The sequence below is a fragment of the Pinus tabuliformis genome, chromosome 9, assembly GCF_031772625.1.
Source record: "Pinus tabuliformis cultivar Carrire ecotype Pingquan chromosome 9, CPIR1, whole genome shotgun sequence".
Taxonomy (NCBI): domain Eukaryota; kingdom Viridiplantae; phylum Streptophyta; class Pinopsida; order Pinales; family Pinaceae; genus Pinus; species Pinus tabuliformis.
In genome coordinates this window covers 803,763,303-803,785,669 of record NC_142307.1, presented here as the reverse complement: position 1 = coordinate 803,785,669, position 22,367 = coordinate 803,763,303, and the positions used below count along the sequence as shown (strand labels likewise).

The 22,367-nt window shown below is 38.8% G+C and overlaps 1 protein-coding gene across 1 annotated transcript; it reads left to right on the top strand.

Moving 5' to 3' along the window:
• The first annotated feature begins 848 nt into the window (after positions 1-848).
• Positions 849-2,308, top strand: LOC149151204 (uncharacterized). The gene has a single exon (XM_089439472.1). It carries the CDS (start codon positions 855-857, stop codon positions 1,803-1,805), a length of 951 nt encoding a protein of 316 aa, XP_089295598.1. The 5' UTR covers positions 849-854; the 3' UTR covers positions 1,806-2,308.
• The last annotated feature ends 20,059 nt before the right edge of the window (positions 2,309-22,367 follow it).

The following is a 22,367-nucleotide window of genomic DNA, read 5'->3' as shown; positions in this document are numbered from 1 at the left end:
AGGTGGTAAAATTATTCCGCGATAATTCTAGGCATGTGGTCTACGCATATTATATTATATAAAATTAATTAATTAATTGTGAGATCAGATTCAGTATATTATATTATATAAAATTAATTAATTAATTGTGGGATCACATTCAGTAAGTTCAAAACTGCACCTGCAACACGTCCCAAATTATATTATATTATATAAAATTAATTAATCGTGAGATCAGATTCATTAAGTTTCAAAACTGCACCTGATTTACAAGACAACCCGGTGATTTCCGAGCCCCAAATTTTGTCTTTGCCGCCCAGATTTTTCTGCTTGTAGTTGGCTTTAATTTTGATGTGAACTTCCCAGGAAAAGACGCTGACAATGACGATAAGAATGAGAGTTCCACAACATATGAATGAATCCGTGACAGGTGAGGGAGCCCAAATTGTCGATGGATGGAATGGAATGGAATGGGGTGCCGTTCTTTGTTGAAATCAACAGAAACCTGTGGCAGACTGTGCCTGATGAAGAAGAAGGAAGATGAAGTTCTTGAAACCTCCCTTGCTAGTTTCTTCCTCTCTGCTACTGTTCGTGCTGCTGCTACTCATTTTCCGTTCTTTTATAGTCTTCCATGTCCGTCTTACCGCAAATCCCATTTCCGATAGGTACAATGTCAGTTTCCTCAATCACGCCTCCACAAAAATCCGACACAGAGAAGCCAATGCCATCCTGTACGCGCTCCGAGAAGAGATTCGGCATGATCCTCAAACAGTCGTCAATGGAAGCTCAGGGATGAAACCCTCAAGGAAATGGGTGAAGCGGGTCCCAAGCTTAGAGCAGCCTCCGCTGAACATGACTCAGGACGAGAGAACTAAATGGTTCCGGGAGAGCTTTGCCAGCTTCGAGGTCCTCCACTCGGATTTGATGTCGCGTCAGTTCTCGGCAAAGGTCAAGCCTTTTTTCAAGCCCTGCAAGCTGCGCTTCTTCATGACCTGGATATCGCGGGTCGATTCTTCGGCTCACGGGAGCGGCTATCCATAGAGAGCGTCTTCAAGTGGAATCCTTTGTGCTGCCTGCTAGTCATCTCCCGCACGATGGACTCCGAGGCGGGAGAGGAGATTCTGCGGCCTTTTAGAAACCGAGGGTTTCGTGTCATGGCTGCAGCGCCAGATCTCCGCTATCTTTTCAAGAAAACACCGGCGGAGGAGTGGCTAAGAAAGGTGGAAGGCGGCGATATTGACCCCGGGGAAGTGTCCTTCGCACAGAATCTTTCCAACATCCTACGCCTGGCTGCTCTTTACAAGTTCGGCGGTGTCTATATTGACGCGGACGTCATACTTCTCCGAAACTTTTCCGGCCTAAGAAACGCCATTGGAGCGCAGAACAGGGATTCCCAAACTGGGCGGTGGAACCGGCTAAATAATGCGGTTTTGGCGTTCGATAAACGGCATCCTCTGTTATTCAAGTTCATACAGGAGTTCGCCCTGACGTTTGATGGCAACAAATGGGGTCACAATGGTCCTTACCTTGTCACTCGAGTTGTTAACAGGGTCGCCAATCGAACTGGTTATGAATTCAAAATAATGCCCCCTTTCGCGTTTTATCCGGTGGACTGGAGTCATATTTACAGCTATTTTATAAGCCCAAGTGACAGGGGACATGCTAAATGGAGAAGTGCCAAGATTATGCATTTAGAGAGGGAAGGTTATGCAATCCATTTGTGGAACAAGCAGAGCAGAGGGTTAAATGTGGAAGAAGGGAGCATTATGCATCACATCTTCAATAACAACTGTATTTTCTGCCATTTTGTACTTGAAGGCACTTAGATAAAGGAACTTAGGGAGAAGGTGCTCTTCTCCTCTTCTTCCTCCTGTACATTTGATCTTGTATTGTCCATAGTCATGAAAATTTGACCATGGCTTTTTTTGCATTCCATCAATGAGGACTGCATTTTCAGAACTTTCAGAGTCCCATCATTCATTACAATGATGCTGTAATTTGAGATTCTTGAAACTTTTAATAAAAAGTTGTATTCGATGATAACATGGGACACTGCAGGGTATAAAATTCGTGTTACAGAAAGAGCAGAAGACATTTAGGAATTGTCACCTCGATGCAGTAAAAAACATCAGGAATTCGATGATGCAGTCGATGGATATTTGTGGTCTACTTTTAAATGTTATGCTGGAAACCAGTAAATTTGCTTTGCTAGTACTATAAAACATAGGCACATCAATGGAGTAGCAGAATTGGCGTGCTTTCTGCAAATGCCTCAAACTGTTTTGTGATTTCAACTTTCACTGCAACATTTTTACCTCCATCCTTTGATCAACAATGAAACATTAGATTGCGGAGAAGATTAATTCAAGATATCCAGAACCATGTTACTGGAATTTTGGGAAAAATCAATTTAAAGTTTTCTCTTACTGGTCACTTCATGTTACTGGATTTTGGAAAAAAAATAATTGAAAGTTTTCATTTAAAGAAAATTACTTGTCACTTCACTCTGTTAATTTAGACTTAAAAATGGATCATTTTTACTGTTCAACCTCTTTTTCATAGTTAATTGTGGCGTTCAATTTCTTTGCTTTTCAATGAAAATAAATGCTGATTTAATGGAAACAATCACATGATGGCTCCACTGTTCTACCCACCTATCTAATGATGACTTCATTGCCGACCAAAAATCCAATGACTTTATTGTAGAAAACGAAAGTACGACTTGACTTCATTGTTTTGAACGTAAGCAAAAATTCGATGACTTTATGATGTACACACTTTAAGACATTAAAACGTATCCAAATTTGAAGGAACGTTTTCTAAGGATGGTTATTAATGGTTAGGTTCTAAAGTTAAAGAGTTTGGACCGAGGATTGATCCTTCAGTATCGAGATTTGGTTTAGTGATAAGGTTACGGGTATGAAATGTATTACAATTTATTAAAAGTCAAGTTTTTATAATTATGATGGGTTGTATTATTTTTATTTTTTTTGGGTTAAGTTGGGTAGATCTATTCTATTTTTTATTTTTTATTATATAATAAGTTTACATCACACAGATTAATTCGAAGGTCTCAACTTGTCTCGAGGGGAAACCAAGTCTCTTGGCCACTGGTCAATGTTGTAATCCATCCAAAAACAATGTTGGTTTAATCTTTCTAGTCAGCCTAGATACGTCTCTATCTCATGTCCAGACACTATATAATTGTAAAAACTGACATTTGCAACATAAAAATTAAAAGCTAACCGCATAGACCAAAATTATGCATGGGGATGAGTCTAATCCTTCTGTTCCTCTGAGGCAGATGCGACGGGAGCTGGATCCTCAGCTGATGCCCCTGGCATGCCATACAACTCCAGAATGCAAGGGATGTGGCAGTCAATTCTGTCCATCCTAATATCCTGTTTGTGCAGTTGGAAGAGAATTTTCTCCATGTCCTTCTTATAATTCGGCATTCCTTGAACTGTCACCGCCATACCCACTGATATCTACTCCATCGCCTTGCCTAGTAGACTCTTCATTAACTAGTACAAGTACAACGTTTGCTTGAACTGTGTGATTCTCCCATGGGTGTTCCCTGGATCCAGAACAAGAGTCCTCCAATTATCCATCTCTTCCTCCGTCTCACTTCCTTTACCTCCTCTTCCCATTCTTCCAACAATTTTCGAATGCCAACATCCGTCCCCTCACAGTAAGCCTTTGCTGCTTCAGTGATGAGGTTCTCTACTGATTTTGGACCCGTGCGAGTTTTCGACATGCTCGGCCCCTTATCTGTCCGGGGAGCCGGGCCTCTCTTGCCACGCCCACGTCCTCAGACAACACGGGCCATGACCTGTTTTCCAAAACACTGTTAACACCCAAAAAAAGTTAGATTCAAATTCAGAATTTTCGTAATACACCACCTTGCTTGTTCATGTTTTTCCTCTCCTCCATTTCTCACTGCATGTGTGTAGGGGTGGGCCGAAGCTCGCAGATCCCAGAGGGAAGGTCTTTGACCCTTACCCCATGGCCCACCATTGTTCCCTTCCCCCTTACTATGGATTGTATGCAGGTCATCCCACCCCGTCTCAAGCTGAGCCCACAGACCCTCCTTGATTCTAGCAGTACGCTTGTGGTGGTTCCAGATCCTTGCTCCCTCAGCCCAAAGATAAATGGCTTTGCCTCTCAGGTCCCTCTGGCTAGTTTTCCACTCAGGATTCCTGGCCTTGCCATCAATCCTGTGCGGTTTCCAACTACCCCAGCGGTTTCTTTACAGACTACAGTCGTGGTTGTGACCCCAGCCCCCTGTCATCGGCTTCCCCCTGCCACTCTCTACAAACCCTAGCCCCTCTTGAATTGCAGTGTTGCTATCCAATTTTCCCCTGACCTTAGTTACAGGGCGCAAAACCTCACAACCCCGCAGTAAGCTTTTGCCCCCCCGCAGTCATGGGTTTTACCCATTTGGGAGAAAGTATAGACACAGAACTAGGCCATGGCAAGCAGTTGCCTCCCCCATTGCCACCAACAACATTCTATTCCCCATATTTTCAGACTCTTTCCCCTCCTTTCCCCCCAACATAACCCCAACCAAAACATAGATTCAATGTTGAGGCAAAGCCAAATTACATACCCGATTTCTACAGGCGTCCGTCCGCGACCAAGATTCATCTCATTCTGTCGACCTTCCACTGCTCTATAGGGCCACCCTTCTCCACAGTCTTTCGCTCTTGCATTGCACGTCGAATGACCTTGCCTACTCCAACACCTAGCCTTGTCTTTGATCCCGCCACCTTGCCCACTTCGCCAATATGCATTCATATCGAGGGACACCGCACCCCCTGCCTTGAGCATGTGGGGGACGACGGTAATAAGTGCTCGGGTACTAAGCATGGTTGTACCCAAGCTGTCCCAACTGATGACCCGCATCTCGATTGGGAGATGATGGCTTGTATTATTATATAGGTAATAAGTGTAATTTAAAGATAAATTATCAAATATGATGTTGAAATTAAAATTAAAAGAAAATGTTATAATATTATGGTTTTTTAATATATATGTTTTTAAAATGTTATAATATTTTTTTGATGGGTGTTAATGTGGAGGGTGTGGGGACCTTGGAGGCAGCGCCAACCATCTTTGGACGTGATGGGCAATTAAGATGAATTAAGATGAATTAAGATGATGAGAACACGACAAAATATTGCATGCATTGACATGCGAGGTTTACAATTGACTTTCTTTATTAATTGGGTTTGTATGGAAGTTTTTGGTTCCATTGTTTGGGTTTTGTATGGAGGTGATGATAAGTCCTCGACCACTTGGTGCTTGCATTATATCTCGCATGGGTTAGTGAAGATCTTGACATTGAGTTTAAAGTCTGGAATTTTGGCTAAAAGAGGTAGAATTGACAGTTTGTGAACATGGTGGAAGAATTGACCAAGTTTCCTAAGCACCTGGGTTTGTGTATTGCGGCTAATCGTTTTGAAGGTTGGTGGGACGACATCTTCTTGTGTGGAGTCTCAGGTTGATTCATTTAGCTTCCTTGTTTTTATGGTCATTTTGTTTTTAGTAGTGTGGAGTATTATTATGGTGTCTCAGAGTCTTTATCTTTAAATCTGAATTTCCAGCTTCAAGCCGTGGTTAAGAGTTGGGGTGTTTTATTCCTTTGCATGTGGTTCTTGGTTTTGAGTCACTGACTTCTATCCAAATCTAGGCAGTCATTTATTGTATGGATTGAGGAATTAGGAAGCTAGTGTGTCAAGGTTGTAATAAGCTTGGAAAAGCTCTGGTGGTTGTTGTTTAGGGTTTGGGTTTGCCAAATTAGTGATTGGGGCTTGTGGGCGCATGTGGATCTCTCTCTGTGTTTAATGGTATTGAGGTTTGAATCTTATTTAGAGTTTGTTGAGCCTTTTATCTCTCTTGACAAAGTTTATGTCAAGTTAGGGTTTTGTGTGCTACGTTATGTAGATGATTGTGTAGTTGGAATCTTGGTCCTATTAGTGGTGGGTCTAGTTTATTTTCTTGTTTCTTTGCAGGGAGAGGAATTCACACCAGTTGTTTGAGGTGTGCCCTTGGAGCTTTATCCATGCCATTAAGGCAAAGAATGAGATGCAGACGGGGGGAGGAGGCAGTGCTCCTCAGGGTTAGTGAGGAGCATGACTATTTGCTCATGATTCAGCTGCCACGCATTTTAATGCAGCTTCACCAAAGACTAGGAAAGAAATTAGAAAGTTGGAGACTTAAGCAGGGATTAAAATACAATCTCATTCAGACTCAAAGATCATGGAAGATATGTCTGCATGGGTTCCCGATTTTGGTCACACTAAGGGCATGAAGAAGAAATACTTGAACTCGTGGCTTTGCATTGGTAGATGAAGACCCTCTTGGGTCTGGTCCTAAAAGACAAGCAAGTAGAGAGATACAATGTCTTCATATCCTTGGAAGACATTAAAAAGATACTAAGGAACCAACGTTTCTGCTAGGACAGGATTGATTCTTGCCTAACGCATGTGGAAGGGCATATCACTTGTGAATCAGATAGTGGGGATTTGATGGACCCTCTGGGTTCTAGTGTGAGGGTCCTTGCAACAATCTCCTCCTCCAACAATGATTAATGACCAAGCAAGATGGCTTATCAGTGTGGAAGTTTATGCTACAGTCCTTGGCGCAAGAGTTAGGGCGTACTTTTATTTTGATGTTTAGTGATTACTAATTGTTTACTTTTGGCTCATGTTATTGCAAGCATATGCTTATTTTGATGTGGTTACGGATTGTCCTGTCATATGTCTTTGTGTCTATCTATTGTGGTGCCAATTATTTTGTTTATGGTTTGTTCTAGTGCCTTTTGGCATGCTCATGGGGCTGCTTGGATAACTACATGCTTGAGTGCATCACATTGTATGATGGCTCAGTGCCTCTATTGGCGACATGGGCATTTAATGTTTTGTATTAGCAAGATGTCAACTATGCCACCATTTGGGTATTTTGTGTTAAGTTTGCTAATTGGTAACATAGTGGGATGGGGGGAAATGCTCATGTCGTTGGCCTAAGATTTTCAATTACGTTGGGTCTCCTTTGTAGTGGGGATTTCATAAAGGATTAAGGGTCTGGTTTTTTTACCGTAGATGTCGGGGAAAGAGAAACGAGCTCCTAAGGAAGTAGTCTAGAAAATCTATGTATCCATTTTTTGCTGATTAATACAAAATCTTCCATTTACCCCCCTCTCTCTCTCTATATATATGGATTCTATATATATGTTTCAAAATGTTAAAATTTTCATTAATTTAAAATTCCAATTGAATTTTTCATGACATTGATTCATTTTTTTTGTTTGGAAAAGAACTTTTAAGAATATTGTTTCACCATGTACAAACTTTGGATAATAATATAGTTTTGCTCATTTCTTTTTTTTTTAATTAATTTTTTGATTAAAAAATGATGTTTTTTTACCAAATTAGCTTCTCATCACATCACCTAAATATTTGTGTCCCACTGTTATCTTCACGAATGATAAAATAAAAGAGAAAAAATATCAACATGGAGCAAATAGTCCCACGCAGGATAAGAATCAATTTATGCTATAAAAACGTTGTAGTAATAGCTTGAGATATGTCATTGCATTAATAGTGTAATGATAATATCCCATAAATAACAAAAATAAGCTAATGTAGGATTTATAAAACATAATGTTAAATTCATTAATGATATTAGGATGGAATGAAAGAGGATATTGTCTAACATTCTTTTATCAAGTTAATCCAAAGATGCATGACAAATTTTAACAGCTCAACCCAACATGAACCTATTGGGAGGATTGTTACTTGGTGTAAAGAATTACAGTCGCATAACTATATAATGCATAATATTACAACACATTTTAAAAATCAATTAAATTCGAAAGACTTATTCATGTACATGTACTTCTTCATCTTGACAACTCCAAACACACTAGTGCAAATAGATCATTCAAATACAGCGACTGTAAGGAAAGTCATACCCAAGGGTCAATTTTCCTCTCATCCAATGTAAAACCTTGCAATAGATATTTCCCCTTGAGCAAGGCTTTAACTCAATGAGTACCCATGGTCATCTTTCCCTAAAGATTCACTCTACAAGTTTTCTCAACTTAACATTGACAACAATTGATCAAATTATCAATTGAATCCAACAATTTTTTGGTGGAAGTATCTTTGGCTTCCAACACCTTTATTCTCAAGGTTATGTTGGGCAAAAAATTCAGCACGCTTTCTTTTAGTATCGTAGTACCTCCAACAATAGGATTCGTCCAACAACTAATGTGCAAAGCTCAATATTAGGCTTTAAATGCCACCTTAGGCTAGGTATAATCCCAACCTTCTCTACTCAATCAAATAGTACTTGAGCAACCTTCAACTTCTTTAATTTCAAACATAGCTAGGTATCAAATTCACCTTTACCAAAGTAGAGAAGTCGATCACTAATTTTATCTCCCATATTTTTAAAGTAATGCCTCTTTTCCCTTTTGCAAGCAATTAGACTAAAAGTATCTTCCATTCTAATCTCCTCCTACCTTTATCAACCCCTTTTAAAGAGTGATTAGCATTCCTAAAAAGTTCATTAGGGTAAAAATAGGGTTAGGGTTAAAAACACTTAGATTTCATGATAGGAATTTAGTATATTAAACCTCACCTCCTCATATCCAAGGGTTAATTTTCCTCTCATCTAATGCAACACCTTCGAATGGATATTTTACCTTGATCTAGGCTTCAACTCAATGAGCATTTAAGGTTATTTCTCCCTAAATATTCACAGTACAAGTTCCCTAGGCCCAACATTAACAACAATTAATCACAATATCAACTGAATCCAATGATTGTGTGGTGGAAAACCCTTTCAATTACAACTCCACATTTCTTCTTAGGTTCGTATGGGAGATAACTTCATCACACCTACTAACAACATTATTATATATCTCCAAGATTAGGGTTCTGCCAAGAAAAACTATGGTAGGTTCAATAATGGGCTTTAATAGCCTCCCTAGGCTAGGTAGAACCCAAACCTCCTCTACTCACTCAAACGATACCTGAGAAACTTTGAACTACTTTAATTTCAAACATAACTGGGTGAAAAATTCACCTTTCCCAAGATAGAGAAACCAATCACTAATATTCTCCCAAATTCTTAAAGATGGTCTCTCTTTTCCCCTTTTGCAAGAAATTAGAACAAAATTATCTCCCATTCTAATATCATCTTACCTTTATCAACCCCTTTTCAAGCATGATTAGCATTCCTAAAAGGGCTTAGGAAAAAATTAGGGTTAGGGTTAAAAACACTTAGGTTTCATGATAGAAATATATTATATTAAACTCTACCTTCTCGATCCTTTAACCCTAATTTAACTTATGACAGGGTTAAAAACACTTAGATTTCATGATAAAAATCTAATATATTAAACTCTACCTCCTTGATCCTTTAACCCTAATTTAACTTATGAATGAAAAATTAATAGTTTTATATCAATATTTTGTAATCTCGTGATTCACAAAGTCTTAACCACAAGCTAATTTCCTTCATTGACCAGAATTCATTTCCTAAGGATGTGATCACTACTACAATATTAATTCTCTTTTGCATTACTCCCAAGGTCTAACTAAGTGAGTGTTGGTTGCAATATCATTAATATGTACTCAATACTGATTAGTTCCATAAAGGAACATCATAATTCACCATTCAATCCATGGATAACACATAAATGATATAAATTATCATTCCATTAAAGTTTATAATAAACAAATCATAAGTTGATTGAATGATATACATCCTAGTCAATTGATACAAGCAAGCACGCACACACACACATACACATGCATGCATGTGCACACACATATCCCAGTTAAATGGCATTAGCAACCACATGTGACAATCAAATGAAATTTAACATTGTCTCAACACGTAATTATGGTATCCACATAAATTATGATGTCCACAAGCATAATAAGGTATGAAGATGCATGCATTAACACGAATATCCACCATCTATGGAAATATAAATAAATGGGAAAGATGTGTAAAATTGGGTGATTATATCTCATCCCCCCTCAAAAAGGCTACATCCTCAAAGTGAATTATCTTCAAACTAGTAAGGATGAAATCCTCTAATTTCTATTTCAAATTATCGTATGTTGTCTTCCTTTGAGTAATATTGCCAACAAATCTTGACTTAATCAATAACTTTGCTCCATAGATGTTACTTTTTAGTTTTTATAATCAATAAGGGTTTAGAATGGAATTCTACAATATTCTTCACCTATATAAGAAAACCTAAAACATGGTTTGGATTATACACATATTTCCTATGTAAGGACATGTGAAATACAATATGAACAATCAAGTGCAATGGTAAGGTTAATATGTAAGTGATTGTGTTGATCTACCCAAAACTTTCAAAAGAACCACAGTATCTAGGTGCAAATTTCCTCCATTTAATGAAATGCAAGGAACTCATTTTTTGCTTGAGACAATACTTTCTCTCCAACTTTGAAGTTTCATTCTAATATTTCCTTATTGGCATAATTTTCTGTGTACCATGTGCAATGTTCACACTTTCTTGCACATACTACATTATGCTTTCCATTTCAATCATTCTTCCAAATTATCCCAAACAATTGGTGAATTATATTTATGTCCATATAGATATTCAAATGGAGTCTTCGTAAGAGAATGGTAGTAACCAATGTTATAGGAAATTCCACTAATGGAAGTAATCTTCCCAACATTAGGTTGATTAATTACATACATTCAAAGCATATCTTCTAAGCTTGCATTAACCATTTCTCCAATAACTATAAAATTTTGAATGGTAACATGTATTCAAACATTACTTTGCATGAAATTCATAGAACAAATTTTATTAGAATTTTGAAGTGAATTTCAAATCTTTGATTTGACACAATAATTGTTGGTACATGTTGTAGCGCCTACAACCACCCTCCAAAAATTTTCCTTAACTTCGTTTTGGAGCCTCCCTACCGACCATCCTCAACAACATGTCTTGCACTGTCAAGTACATGAGCTTCAGTGGTTTTCTAGCAGATTGCTAGCCTGTGCATGATAGCTTGTTGCACCCCCTCATAGGCTGTTTCTCCGGACTTGGTCCAGCTGAAAGCTGAGCAACTCCCTCAATAAATTGCACAATTCTGGAGGGGAACCAACCTTCCCTCTAGAAATTGCACAATCCTGACTAGCAGCATGTTGGGCTCCAGAATTGTGCAACTTTTCCTGTCAAGCTTCACTGGAAAGACTGCACAATCAGCCCCAACATGAGTGCTCAGCCTAGAAATTGTGCAATTTTGCGCAGCAATCAGCTGCTCAGCCCATAAATTGTGCAATCCCTCTTGGAATCCAGATGAGCTCCCTCCTAGAATTGCGCAAATTTTTCCATCACTCAAGCAGGTTGTTGCATGTGCCTTCAGGTTGACTGATTCCCTCCAGATCCGAGAAAAACTGATTTGCATGCATGGACTACTTCTCTCAAGGCATCATACAAAGGCATCCCTTGATTCAGGGATCTATTTTTAGCGTTTGGAGGTTACATGCAAGGATAATTTTAGAAACCTCCCGCCAAGTGTTGCTTTTCCTAGATTTGTGGCATGCGTGTCACAACCTCGATTTTATCGAAACTCATCAACGGACACTGCAGAGCTCATTCCTCACATCGATCTTGCAGCTCTGACATCCCACATTGCATCTAGGATTCGTTGGCACATTCAGCTCAACTGTTTTGGGGTAAGCTTGCTTTTCATGTCTTGCGTTGCATTTCTGTAGCTTTTTGTGTTTCGCTTCATGTGAGTGTTGTTTGTTTAATTTCAGTGAGCGATTGTTGTTGTTGTTTTGATGTATGTTAGCTTGTAGAAAGCACCGTTTCAGTTTTCATTCGTATCTCATTGTTGTCCCATGCATGACATTGTTTTTCACGGATGATCGTCGTTGCGGCGACTCACTTCACACACATGCATGCTTTCCTGTTTTTCGAATCCTGCACTTGTTGTTTGCATGAATGATCATTCACTCTTGTTTGCACTCATCTCACCATACATCCAGACTTCCCATGTTTTCAGTCGCCTGTCGGACGGTCTGGGCTGCCTTAGCCTAGACCGTGCCTTGCCCAACTAGCACTCTGCATTTTCGGAGGCTAAGGCTCTACCTTCCTTCCAAAAATTATGTAAGTCTGGCCCAACACTGACCTCCAGACTTGCACTACGTAATTCTTGGAGGCAGTTTCCTGTTGGCCCCAGAAACTGTGCAATGCAGTTTGTTGGTTGCATGTCACTCTTGACTGAAATTGTGCATTGCACAGTTTCATTCCTTAGTAGGCCAGGCTGGACTATGCATTATGTAGTTCCAGTAGTTAGTCAACCTCCTGACATCCCAGACTGTGCCTTGCGCAGTTTTGGCAGTCAGTCTCCCGACCTCCCTGACGGAAATTGCACAACCTGCACAATCAATCATACATGTATATTGTAAGTTAGTCCTCAAGTTTGTTTTGATATTCGACTGACAAATTTCTTGCCATGAGTGTTGCTATGTCTCTAGGAATCACAGGTATTCATCTGTCTCTCAGCAACACAAGTACAATGGCCTTCAGGAGAGCAGAGTCAAAGGACATCGTTGAGAGCCCAATGGGGTTTGCAGCCAAGAAAGTGTCTATGAGCTCGCCTACCTATGAAGACATCAATTTGTTCGTAGACAAGGACATCAAGCTAATATGGAAGCAACATTACAACAAGCAGCACCATCAACAGCAATAGAAGGCAACACACCTGCACGTAATGAATGCAAGAGGAAGGTTGTTGAAAACACAGAGGCAGAACAAAGTAGCAAGCTCAAGCAGATCCACTCATGATGAAAACAACTTTGGAGACTGAGGCTATGAGGTTAGAGTGCGACATGAAGATCGCGCAAAGGCAGAGAACGAAACAAAGAAGGAGTTGCATGTGTTGAAGCAACAACTCAGGGAAGAATAGGAGTTGCATAGACGAGAGAATGAGTTGCAACAGGAATAGGTACAACAGGGGGTGCAACATGAACATACGGATGAAACTGGGCCCTTACAAGTTATAGATCCATCCCAGCAGCTGCCACGAAGCAGACAAGGTGAGCACTGTTGTTGATCGCATGAAATGGAAATCAGTAGCATGCATGTCATTGTGCGCATGCATGTGATCCCCACCTATTTAGCACACTCACCGAGGAGAAGACAAGAAGCAAGTCCAATTGGAGATGAACATGCATTTTGACAAGTTGATGTGCATGACCACCAACACATGCTTGGAGATCAGCGTAGACACTATGTAGCAACATGTTGCCGGTCTGATCGCACCCAAGATGACCATTCGCATGCTATCAGATGAGTTGGACGGAGGTGCCATATTAGTGTACCAAGATGCAATGGAGGCAAGAGTTCACTTAAACAGGATGTCACAATTGAGCACATGGACACCATCGCGGATGACCAAGCTTGGCATCAGTTCGCCACCATCGACCATCACAAGGATGTCAAAGAGTTGGTCTCACCACAACGGTCTGAGTGTTAGTGACGTCTTGCATGGCTTGCTCAAGCCATTTTGTCTCACATGGGTACGTCTTGTCAAGTGGAAGTTCAAGTCTCGATAGTTGGATGTAACAGTCATAGAGTAGATGAAGAGTCATGAGGGTAGATAAACTATCACAAAGGGGGATGTCAAGGTTCACCCCAACCTTTGCTATAAATAATCCCTCATCACTCATTGTATATGATTTTGGTCAGCCAAGCTTCCAATAGGAGTATCTTAGAGAAATATTGGACAGTATTGTAATGAGCCTTGGCTTGTCCACATCGCAGAGCTAGTATATCTCTTTAGAAGAGTAGGCGGTTGTGGCTGTAACGTTCTGCTGTCGGAACTAGTGGTTGGACATGGATGTATTGTATGACTGGAACTTACACTTCTTAATATAACAAAGCCAACACGTTTCATGCATATGTTGTATTGTATTTCAGCTATCTTGAGTACTCTAAATGATATATGTATATGTTTGCTTACGCATGCATGTGTAGCTATTTCTGTATATGTATGTATGAATCTTTCTGAAATGTGTTGTTGGTTTAACCATCACTTTGGATTGCTAGCTAACTTGCCTTCCATGTTGTGATGCATCTTTTCTCATGTTTTACCTTATTAACTTTGTTCTATCAGAGGTTTCCAAGGGGAGCACTCACCTCACCCTCTATGTGTTAGAACCTCTCATGCACCTTCCTTGACTTATTGCATATGTCACACCCTTGCTACCAACAGGGACATCGTACTTACCTCTGTGTGAAACTGCGGTTAAGGCATTACTGTACGACCCACTGCTAGGACTCCTATACTAAATTGTATGAGGTCTAATTGGGACTTCTTACTGGGGAGATACCCTGACATGTTGACGGGTCCAAAACCGTCAACAATACAACATGTAATATTACATCTTCTCAGATAGATATTTTGGTTATATCACATGTTCGATGAGTAGTATTAACTACAATGAAATCCACTACCTTGGTTAAATGGTAAACTACTACTAAGATATAATTATTGGTCTTCAAAGTCTTTCACAATCTAGAAGTAAAATTCATCGTGATTGATTCGAACTTCCAAGTAGGTATATTTAAAGGATTCAACTTACATGTTAAATGTTGATGTTATTTTTTTAACTAACATTCAAGACACCTGGCGACATGTGCCACAATATTTACTCTTAATCCTATCCAGTGATAAACAAGTTTCATACTTAAATATCTCTTTTGATATTTTGGGTGTCCTAAATATGAACCATCATGAACTTCATGAAATACTAATATTTTCAACTCATCTTGATATGGGTACATATATTTGATTTATTCACAATGGTATTTGATCTTTATGTGACCTCCTTTTCGCTCCAACCTTATTTTTTTAGGAAGGCCTAACACACATCCTAGTACAACTTGTTTATGGCAGTAAGCACGCGAAAATGCTCAAACTTTGGATTTGGAAGGGGAGAATGTTGATCTATGGAAACGATATATGGATAATTTATATCAAAGTCATGCAGACTCAGGATGATGATGATACATTTTCATAGCCCATCAACAAATATTTGGGTGATTCTACTACATGTTTGGGGTACAAAGCAGCGACTTCTTTTCATGTACAAAAATTTAAGTGGTGGTTATCTAGAAGTAAAGGCTCAAGAAAAGAAAAATGCATTCATATGGATAGCCATTAATAATAACTTGGCCTTCACTTAGGAGGTACTACACAAAAGAGGAATATACATGGACTAGTGATGTGCACATTATGTAGAAGGGATGAGTAAACAATAAATTTCTTGCTTATAAAAAGCCATTGTACTCAGTGAATCTATAAAATATTGACCAATTACCTTGTTTTAAAAATGTCTGGAGTCCATTGTACTCAGTGAATCTATAAAATATTGACCAATTACCTTGTTTTAAAAATATCTGGAGTGGTGATTCTATGGAAGCTTGAATGAAAAATTGGAAATAGTAAAAAAAGCGTGAAGGAAAGTTAGGGATTTGCTTTATCTTATAATTTGGGGTATTTGGTTAGCAAGAAATTCCAATATTTTTTAAGAGAAATTCATCCCTTCATTCTAATTTTCATAATAGGTTAGATCATTTGTTTTAGTGAATAATAGGCTTTCCATTACAAGGAGTTATAATATGACATGGCATATAGAGATAACAAATACCAAGTATGGGGATTCTTTTATGTTACTAGAAAAGTACCTCTATAAGATAAACATTGTTGACAGTAGTTTGTAGTTACCAAATGAACACATTGAAAAGTTCAAAGCTAGATTAGGGGGAGATCGAATAATCATGCTTAATTTATGGCTCCTAAAGTGTGCTCAAGAAATTTGGTTTAAGAAAATATAGATATTTAGAGATCCCAATTAAGCTATCAATTGGATAAAAGGCCCTCTTCAATTAGCTAATGTATATCTCAAGCCTACTGGTAATCAATTGAAAATAGTAGCAAGTTATTTTGGAGCAATTTCTTTCACTCATATTTATTGAGGGTCAAAAAAAAAAAGGTAGATGCCTTTTCAAAGGAAGTGTGCTAGGTTGCAAAAAGGATTTTTATTTTAGAGGAATCTAGAGGTGGAATCACCATCACTTCTTCAATAATTTTTCCATTTATATGTCCTTTTATTTGTCCCTGTTCATATAGGGTTCTAAGAATAATCATCATCTTTTATAATATGAATGCATTTTTAGGAAATTGATCCATCTCTATTTTTGTATGTATTATAGTTTATTTTGTATATATATATATATATATATATATATATATCATATGATTTTAATTGGAATTATGCATAGTCTAATCTTAAGAGTCTTGCTTTTGGGATTAGTATTTTGAAAATGATAATTTTCCAAAGGGATAATAAAAAGTTCATTCTTCTCGTCAACATATAATGCACATGAAAACTGTAATTTCAATTCAAGATATGAATAGAACTTGTGATTTTTTGAAAGAAAAAATTTAAAATTCAATATCTAATTCAAGATATGAATAGAACTTGTGATTTTTTGAAAGAAAAAATTTAAAATTCAATATCTAAATTAATCCCCACTACAAAAAAAAACTGAATCATACACCTAAAACAAAATACAAAGTGTAGTTAAGGCCCTAAGCCTAAAGGGCTTCAAGCTCCTTCATCTCATGACCATCTTGATGGGAATTAACTAGCACAAATGTACATGATAGAAGGTTGATGGCTAAAACAATTGGTTTTAGGAACCCTTGCATAATGGCAAGGTGCACCATAAAGATTTTGGGTTCCCTTGTTAAAATTGGGCACAATGCATACCTTTGTAACTCACATTAGTTGAACACACCAAGAGAATGTTGGGAGGGAACTCAACGAGGGAAGGTAAAGAAGCTCATCATAGATGACCTCATTTGTAAGCATGCACTAAGAATTATGGAAAAAGTGGATATGACTTGGACACACTCGAATGGGTTTACTAGGTTGATCGCATGTCAACTAGTCATACTTATTGGGCACAACTAGGATGCACATTAGCCATGTGCACTTTAATGGATGCACATTGGCTAGGTGCACTTAGATGTACCTTGTCAAGTACACTTCATTGGTGTGCCTAGATGAGTGCATATCTAGGCACACTTAAGTATGGGCACACCTTTGGATGATTGAATACATGTGGCACTTGTGATATGATACCTAGGATGTGAATAATAGTGGATAAGTCATGCGGGCATAACTAAGTTGGGAAAGTGGGCACATAGATCCACCTTAAGAATTGAAGGGGCTTGCAAGCAAAAGACATGTCTCATTTAAAAAGGAGGATGCCTCAAAAGTGATAAGGAATTTTCAATAAGTCATTCACAGAGAGTGTGAAAATGACCTGTGCTAAGTTCTAGGGTTGGTATAGTAGGGTGAATTGAACTAGTTAAGTGAAACTAAGAAGAATAAGATATGACCTATAGGAGGTAGGCTTGTTGATCCTGATTTATGAAGGAACAAAATGAAATACAAATTTAAACAAAAAACATAGAGATACATTGGAACATAACTACAAATAATAAATAACAACTGTTGAAATTTGTTTACATGTGGAAAAGAAACAAGCTAGCTCGAGCAATAGTAGCTTATCTCTGAGGAGAGATGTGAGGATTACATGTCTTCTGAATTATGTTAAAATGAGGCTCGAAGGCCTTTTTATCATCAAGAAACAATGGAAAAACTTAAACATCCAGAAACCTAAACCTAGGAGATGAAGTGCCAAAATCTTGTGGGCCCCGCTGGGGTTAGTTGGAATGTCAACTTCCCAAGGTCGTAACTTTGGGCATACGATCTTCATTTGGCACACGTGATACGTCATTATAAATATCTATCTGACTGCAAATAGAAACATTGTTGGCCTCCCATTTTCTTGTTTCTCAAGGAAACATCATTAAGGGCCTAAAAACGACTCTGGAAGTTCAAGACCTGATAAACTGCCAAAAATAGAAAACCATTGAAATAAGAAACTATTCTACAAATTAGGAAACTAAAAGGAAACAATGTTAGAGATCTAAGTGGAATAGGAAGGTGGCCACCAATATCCACTCGGATCAATCCTCCCCCCTTAGTAAGTAATGGTCCCCATTGCATTGAGTGCCTCCATGAGATGGGGAAACTTCTATTGAACTTGGTCCCTAGTGAGCCACTTTCCTTGGTGCAGGAATTGGTCAGCTTTGACAACCTGATATAGTTGGATCCTCTGTTGGCGAGTGTTCTTAATTTTTGTGTCCATGATATGATCAGTCATGACCTATTCAATGTAATTTGGGTTGAGCTTTGTTGATGTCAGTTTCTCAACAATGTATGATGTGTCCAACAATAGTGGAAAGTATGGTCGAAGGTGGTCCACATTGAATACTGGGTATGGGCCAAGGAATGGGGGAATATTCATCTCAAAAGCATTGTCACCCATAGCCTTGGTGATGGTGTAAGGCCCATATCAGAGTGGTCGAAGCTTCTGATGGGCTCTAGTAAGGCATTCTTTCTACAACTTCAACCAAACTTTGTCGCCCACTTGAAACTTATGTGGAAACTGATGTTGACCATGACGTTGTTTGTACTTGGCATTGGATTTATCTAGGATATCATGAACTTGTTGGTAGATGTGTTGGACACATTTTAATAAACCTAGTGGGCTTATCAATTTCAGATTAAACATGTTCAGATTCTATTTGTGTAGTCATAAAAGGCATTACAACACCAATGGGACACAATGGTTGAAATACCAAGCCCACTTAAAAGGGGGTTGTGGTCAGTCGTGCTATGGAGATCTTTGTTATAGTTGTGTTTCACATAGGGAAGAATCTTATCCTATGCGTGTGGATGCTTGGAGTTGTACATGAATAATATGCTCATTGTCATCTTGTTGACTACCTCTATATGACCATTAGTCTGAGGATGGAATGTTGTTGACCTGGTGAGCTTAGTGTCAAAAAACGACCTAAGGATTGAAAAGAATGCACTCAAGAACCTATTATCATGATTCCATATAATGGTCTATGGAATCCCAAAATGTACCCACACTCATTCGAAGAAGATTTTGGCAGTGTCTTCTGTTGTGATACTCTTCTTGCAAGCAGTCAATATAGCCATCTTAGAAAATCTATCAATGAACACAAATACATAGTCATTACCATGCTTGGTAGAAGGAAGGCTAGACATATAATCCATGAAGATGGATTCCCAAGGTTGGCTAGGAGTACGCAGAGGAGTGTACAAGCCTTTCTTCTTAATGGTTGGCTTGGCGATGGCATAGGTAGTGCAGGATTTGATATATTTTCCAACATCCTATTGGAGTTTTGGCCAATAAAAATACTTTTGCAGTAATGCCACAATTTTCTCCAAACCAAAGTGTCCTGCAACCCAACTACAATACACCTCCAAAATCATCTTGGAATGCTCACAAAAAGGAACACAAAGGTGCCCTAGGTTGCATAATAGTGCATCCTGGAGGTGGAAGTCTAGTACTTGTTTGCAATCCATCATCATCTAGTATGTGGTGGAAAATTTTGGATAATTTTTGTATAGTTTTATCTATCCAAAAGTCTCATGCCCATAAGAGTTGAGAACAGTGGTTAGTGCCACAACCCAGGGCCAACTGAGGAAATCTGCAACGTTATTGGTGTTTCCCTTCTTATATTTAATGTTTAAGTGAACTTTTTTCATATATTGGACCATTTATGATGGTGACCATTATACAACTTCCCTTGTGTCTGCATAAACTGAAGAGGTTGGTGATCTATATGTATGATCGTTGACTTCCTTAGTTCCATTGTTGGAATGCCTACATAATGGATTACATCTCCTTATCGTAGGTGGGGTAATTTTGAATAGTATCAGAGAGTGACTCACTATGATAGGCCATCGACTTCCCTTGTCGGGTGAGAAATACACCAATAGCATAATTAGAAGCATCTATGTCAATTTCAAATGGTTGTTGTAAGCCTGGAAATGTGAGTACTGCTATAGAGAAAAGGCGATGTTTCGGCTCAACAAATGCCTTCTATTTTTCCTAGACCAAAAACAAATTTCTTTCATTCCGCCCTTGGTAACTTGACTCAAAGGCCAAGTGATATGAGATAATACCAAGACGAACATTTGATAGAAATTAGCAAGATCCAAAAGGTTGTGAAGCTCTGTGAGAGTTGTCAAGGCTGACCAATCCTGAATGACTTGGATCTTAACCGGATCCACATGCATGCCTTTTTCATCAATTATGTAGCCCAAATTTTGGACTTGGTTCATTCCAAAGAAGCATTTCTCCAAGTTGGCACATAATTTGTGCTGCTGCAGGGTTTGAAGGACCTATCAAATATGTTGCAAGTGCTCTACCCAACTCTTGTTGATGATGAGGATGTCATCCAGATATACAACCACGAGCGAGTTGGTGAAAGGCTGCAAGATGTCATCCATCAACCTCATAAAAGTTGCAAAGGCATTTGTCAATCCGAAGGGCATGACCAACCACTTAAAGATGCCCTCCTTGGATTTGAAGGTGGTCTTCCATACATATGTGGGTTCTATTGGAACTTGGTTATAGCTAGACTTTAAATCAATATTTCTGAAGTACTTGCCCCTGTGAGCTGGTCTAGAAGGTCATCAATTCATGGGATCAAGTATATTTTCCTGAAAATGATCTTATTTAATGCCCAATAATCAATGCAGAGTCTTCAAGTCCCATCCTTCTTTTGTACGAGTATAATTGGGCTCCCAAAAGGTGAGGAACTTGGTCATATGTTACCTTTTTGTACCAACTCCTAGATCTGTAGCTTGATTTCATCTTTTTCCATAAGAGAGCAATGATATACTGGCCCATTGGTTAGAGGTTATACAGGAGTCAAATCGATTTAATTCTTGAACTGACAGTGTAAGGGTACCCGTGTGGGTGAGGAGAAGATGTTCATATGCTCCTTGATGATCTTATCAACTTGCTTCTGCTGTGTAGCGGAACCCTTTGTGGGGGTCATAGATGTGGCCTTGATCATTCGATAACTTTTAGGGAAAATCAAAAAGAAAAAAAAATCCCAGTTTGGGAGATGATCTTACTGCATTGCTTAGTAGAGATCAAATAAATGGTAGTAGGTGGGGATACCTATAGTATCCTAAATAGTTTTCTTCCCAAATTAATAATTACAGTATGAGGTATGAACTCATACATAACATGATGCTTCCACAAGTATGGTTAACCTAATAAAACATCACAGACTTGAAGAGGAGAAACATCACATGATACCTCATCTGTGAAGGGCTTGATGATGTAGGGAAGGAGGTACTACTGGTTGACATGGCAATCTCATCCTTGGTGGAGCGACTCGATGATGTATAGTTGTGGGTGTGGTATGGTCAGTAGGCCTAACCACTTAACAACATATGCTAAGATGAGGTTATTTTGGCTCCGACTGTCGACAATGAACTTTACTGGAGAACCCCTCACCCACATCTGTGAGTGGAAGAGACAATCCCTCTCCTCTCGATATTTGGGCTCAATCGTTTGGACCTTGGTGGTGGAAATTGTGGAACTAGAATCTATATCAATAATATGCTTCCCTTGTCATTCCCCTTGTCAGGTTTTGGCTCAGAGTTGAAACATGCATTTTACTCTAAATATTTTATCTCAACCACCAGTGACTGCTTGGCATGACACTCATTTGTGTTGTGGGTGGGGCTCTTATGGAACTCACACCACTTTCCTGTCTCCTTCTTCATCTTCATGGTGTTATTCTTTTCTTGTGGCTTTGATGGGTTGTCCTAGGTCACTCCACCTTGGCTCTGTCCTTTTTTTGTGGTTTGTAGGTGTGTTTTCCCTGCTTTAGATTTACAGATCCAAAGTCTCACTTCTTCTATTTAAATTTTTGCTCGGTACTCACAACATATTGGTACGCTATACCAAGCGAGGAGATTTCTACGAAATTCATATTTACTTGGATGTATTTGTGTAGGAAACCATGATACTTGAGTATAAAATGTCACTCAGAATCCTTGATACCCAACTTCGTGCGTAGGGTATGGAAAATTTTTGTGAATTCTAACACATCTTGGTCCTTTTCCTTTCGTAGTGTGACCCACTTTATGTACTTATCTTCATAGATCCCGATAGGGTAATATTGTTCCTTAATGATATCTCAGAAATAATTCCAATATGGTGTGGCTGAGAGTAGTGAGGGTTCCTCCTCATCCTTATACTCACAGTAAGTTTCCCACCAGACCTTGACATGGGGGGTGACCTTGAGGAGCACAAAAGTAATCTTTTCCCTATTAGAAAAATTCTGGATTGAAAAATATCCTTCTAGTGGATTTAACCATCTATTTAGGGCATCTAC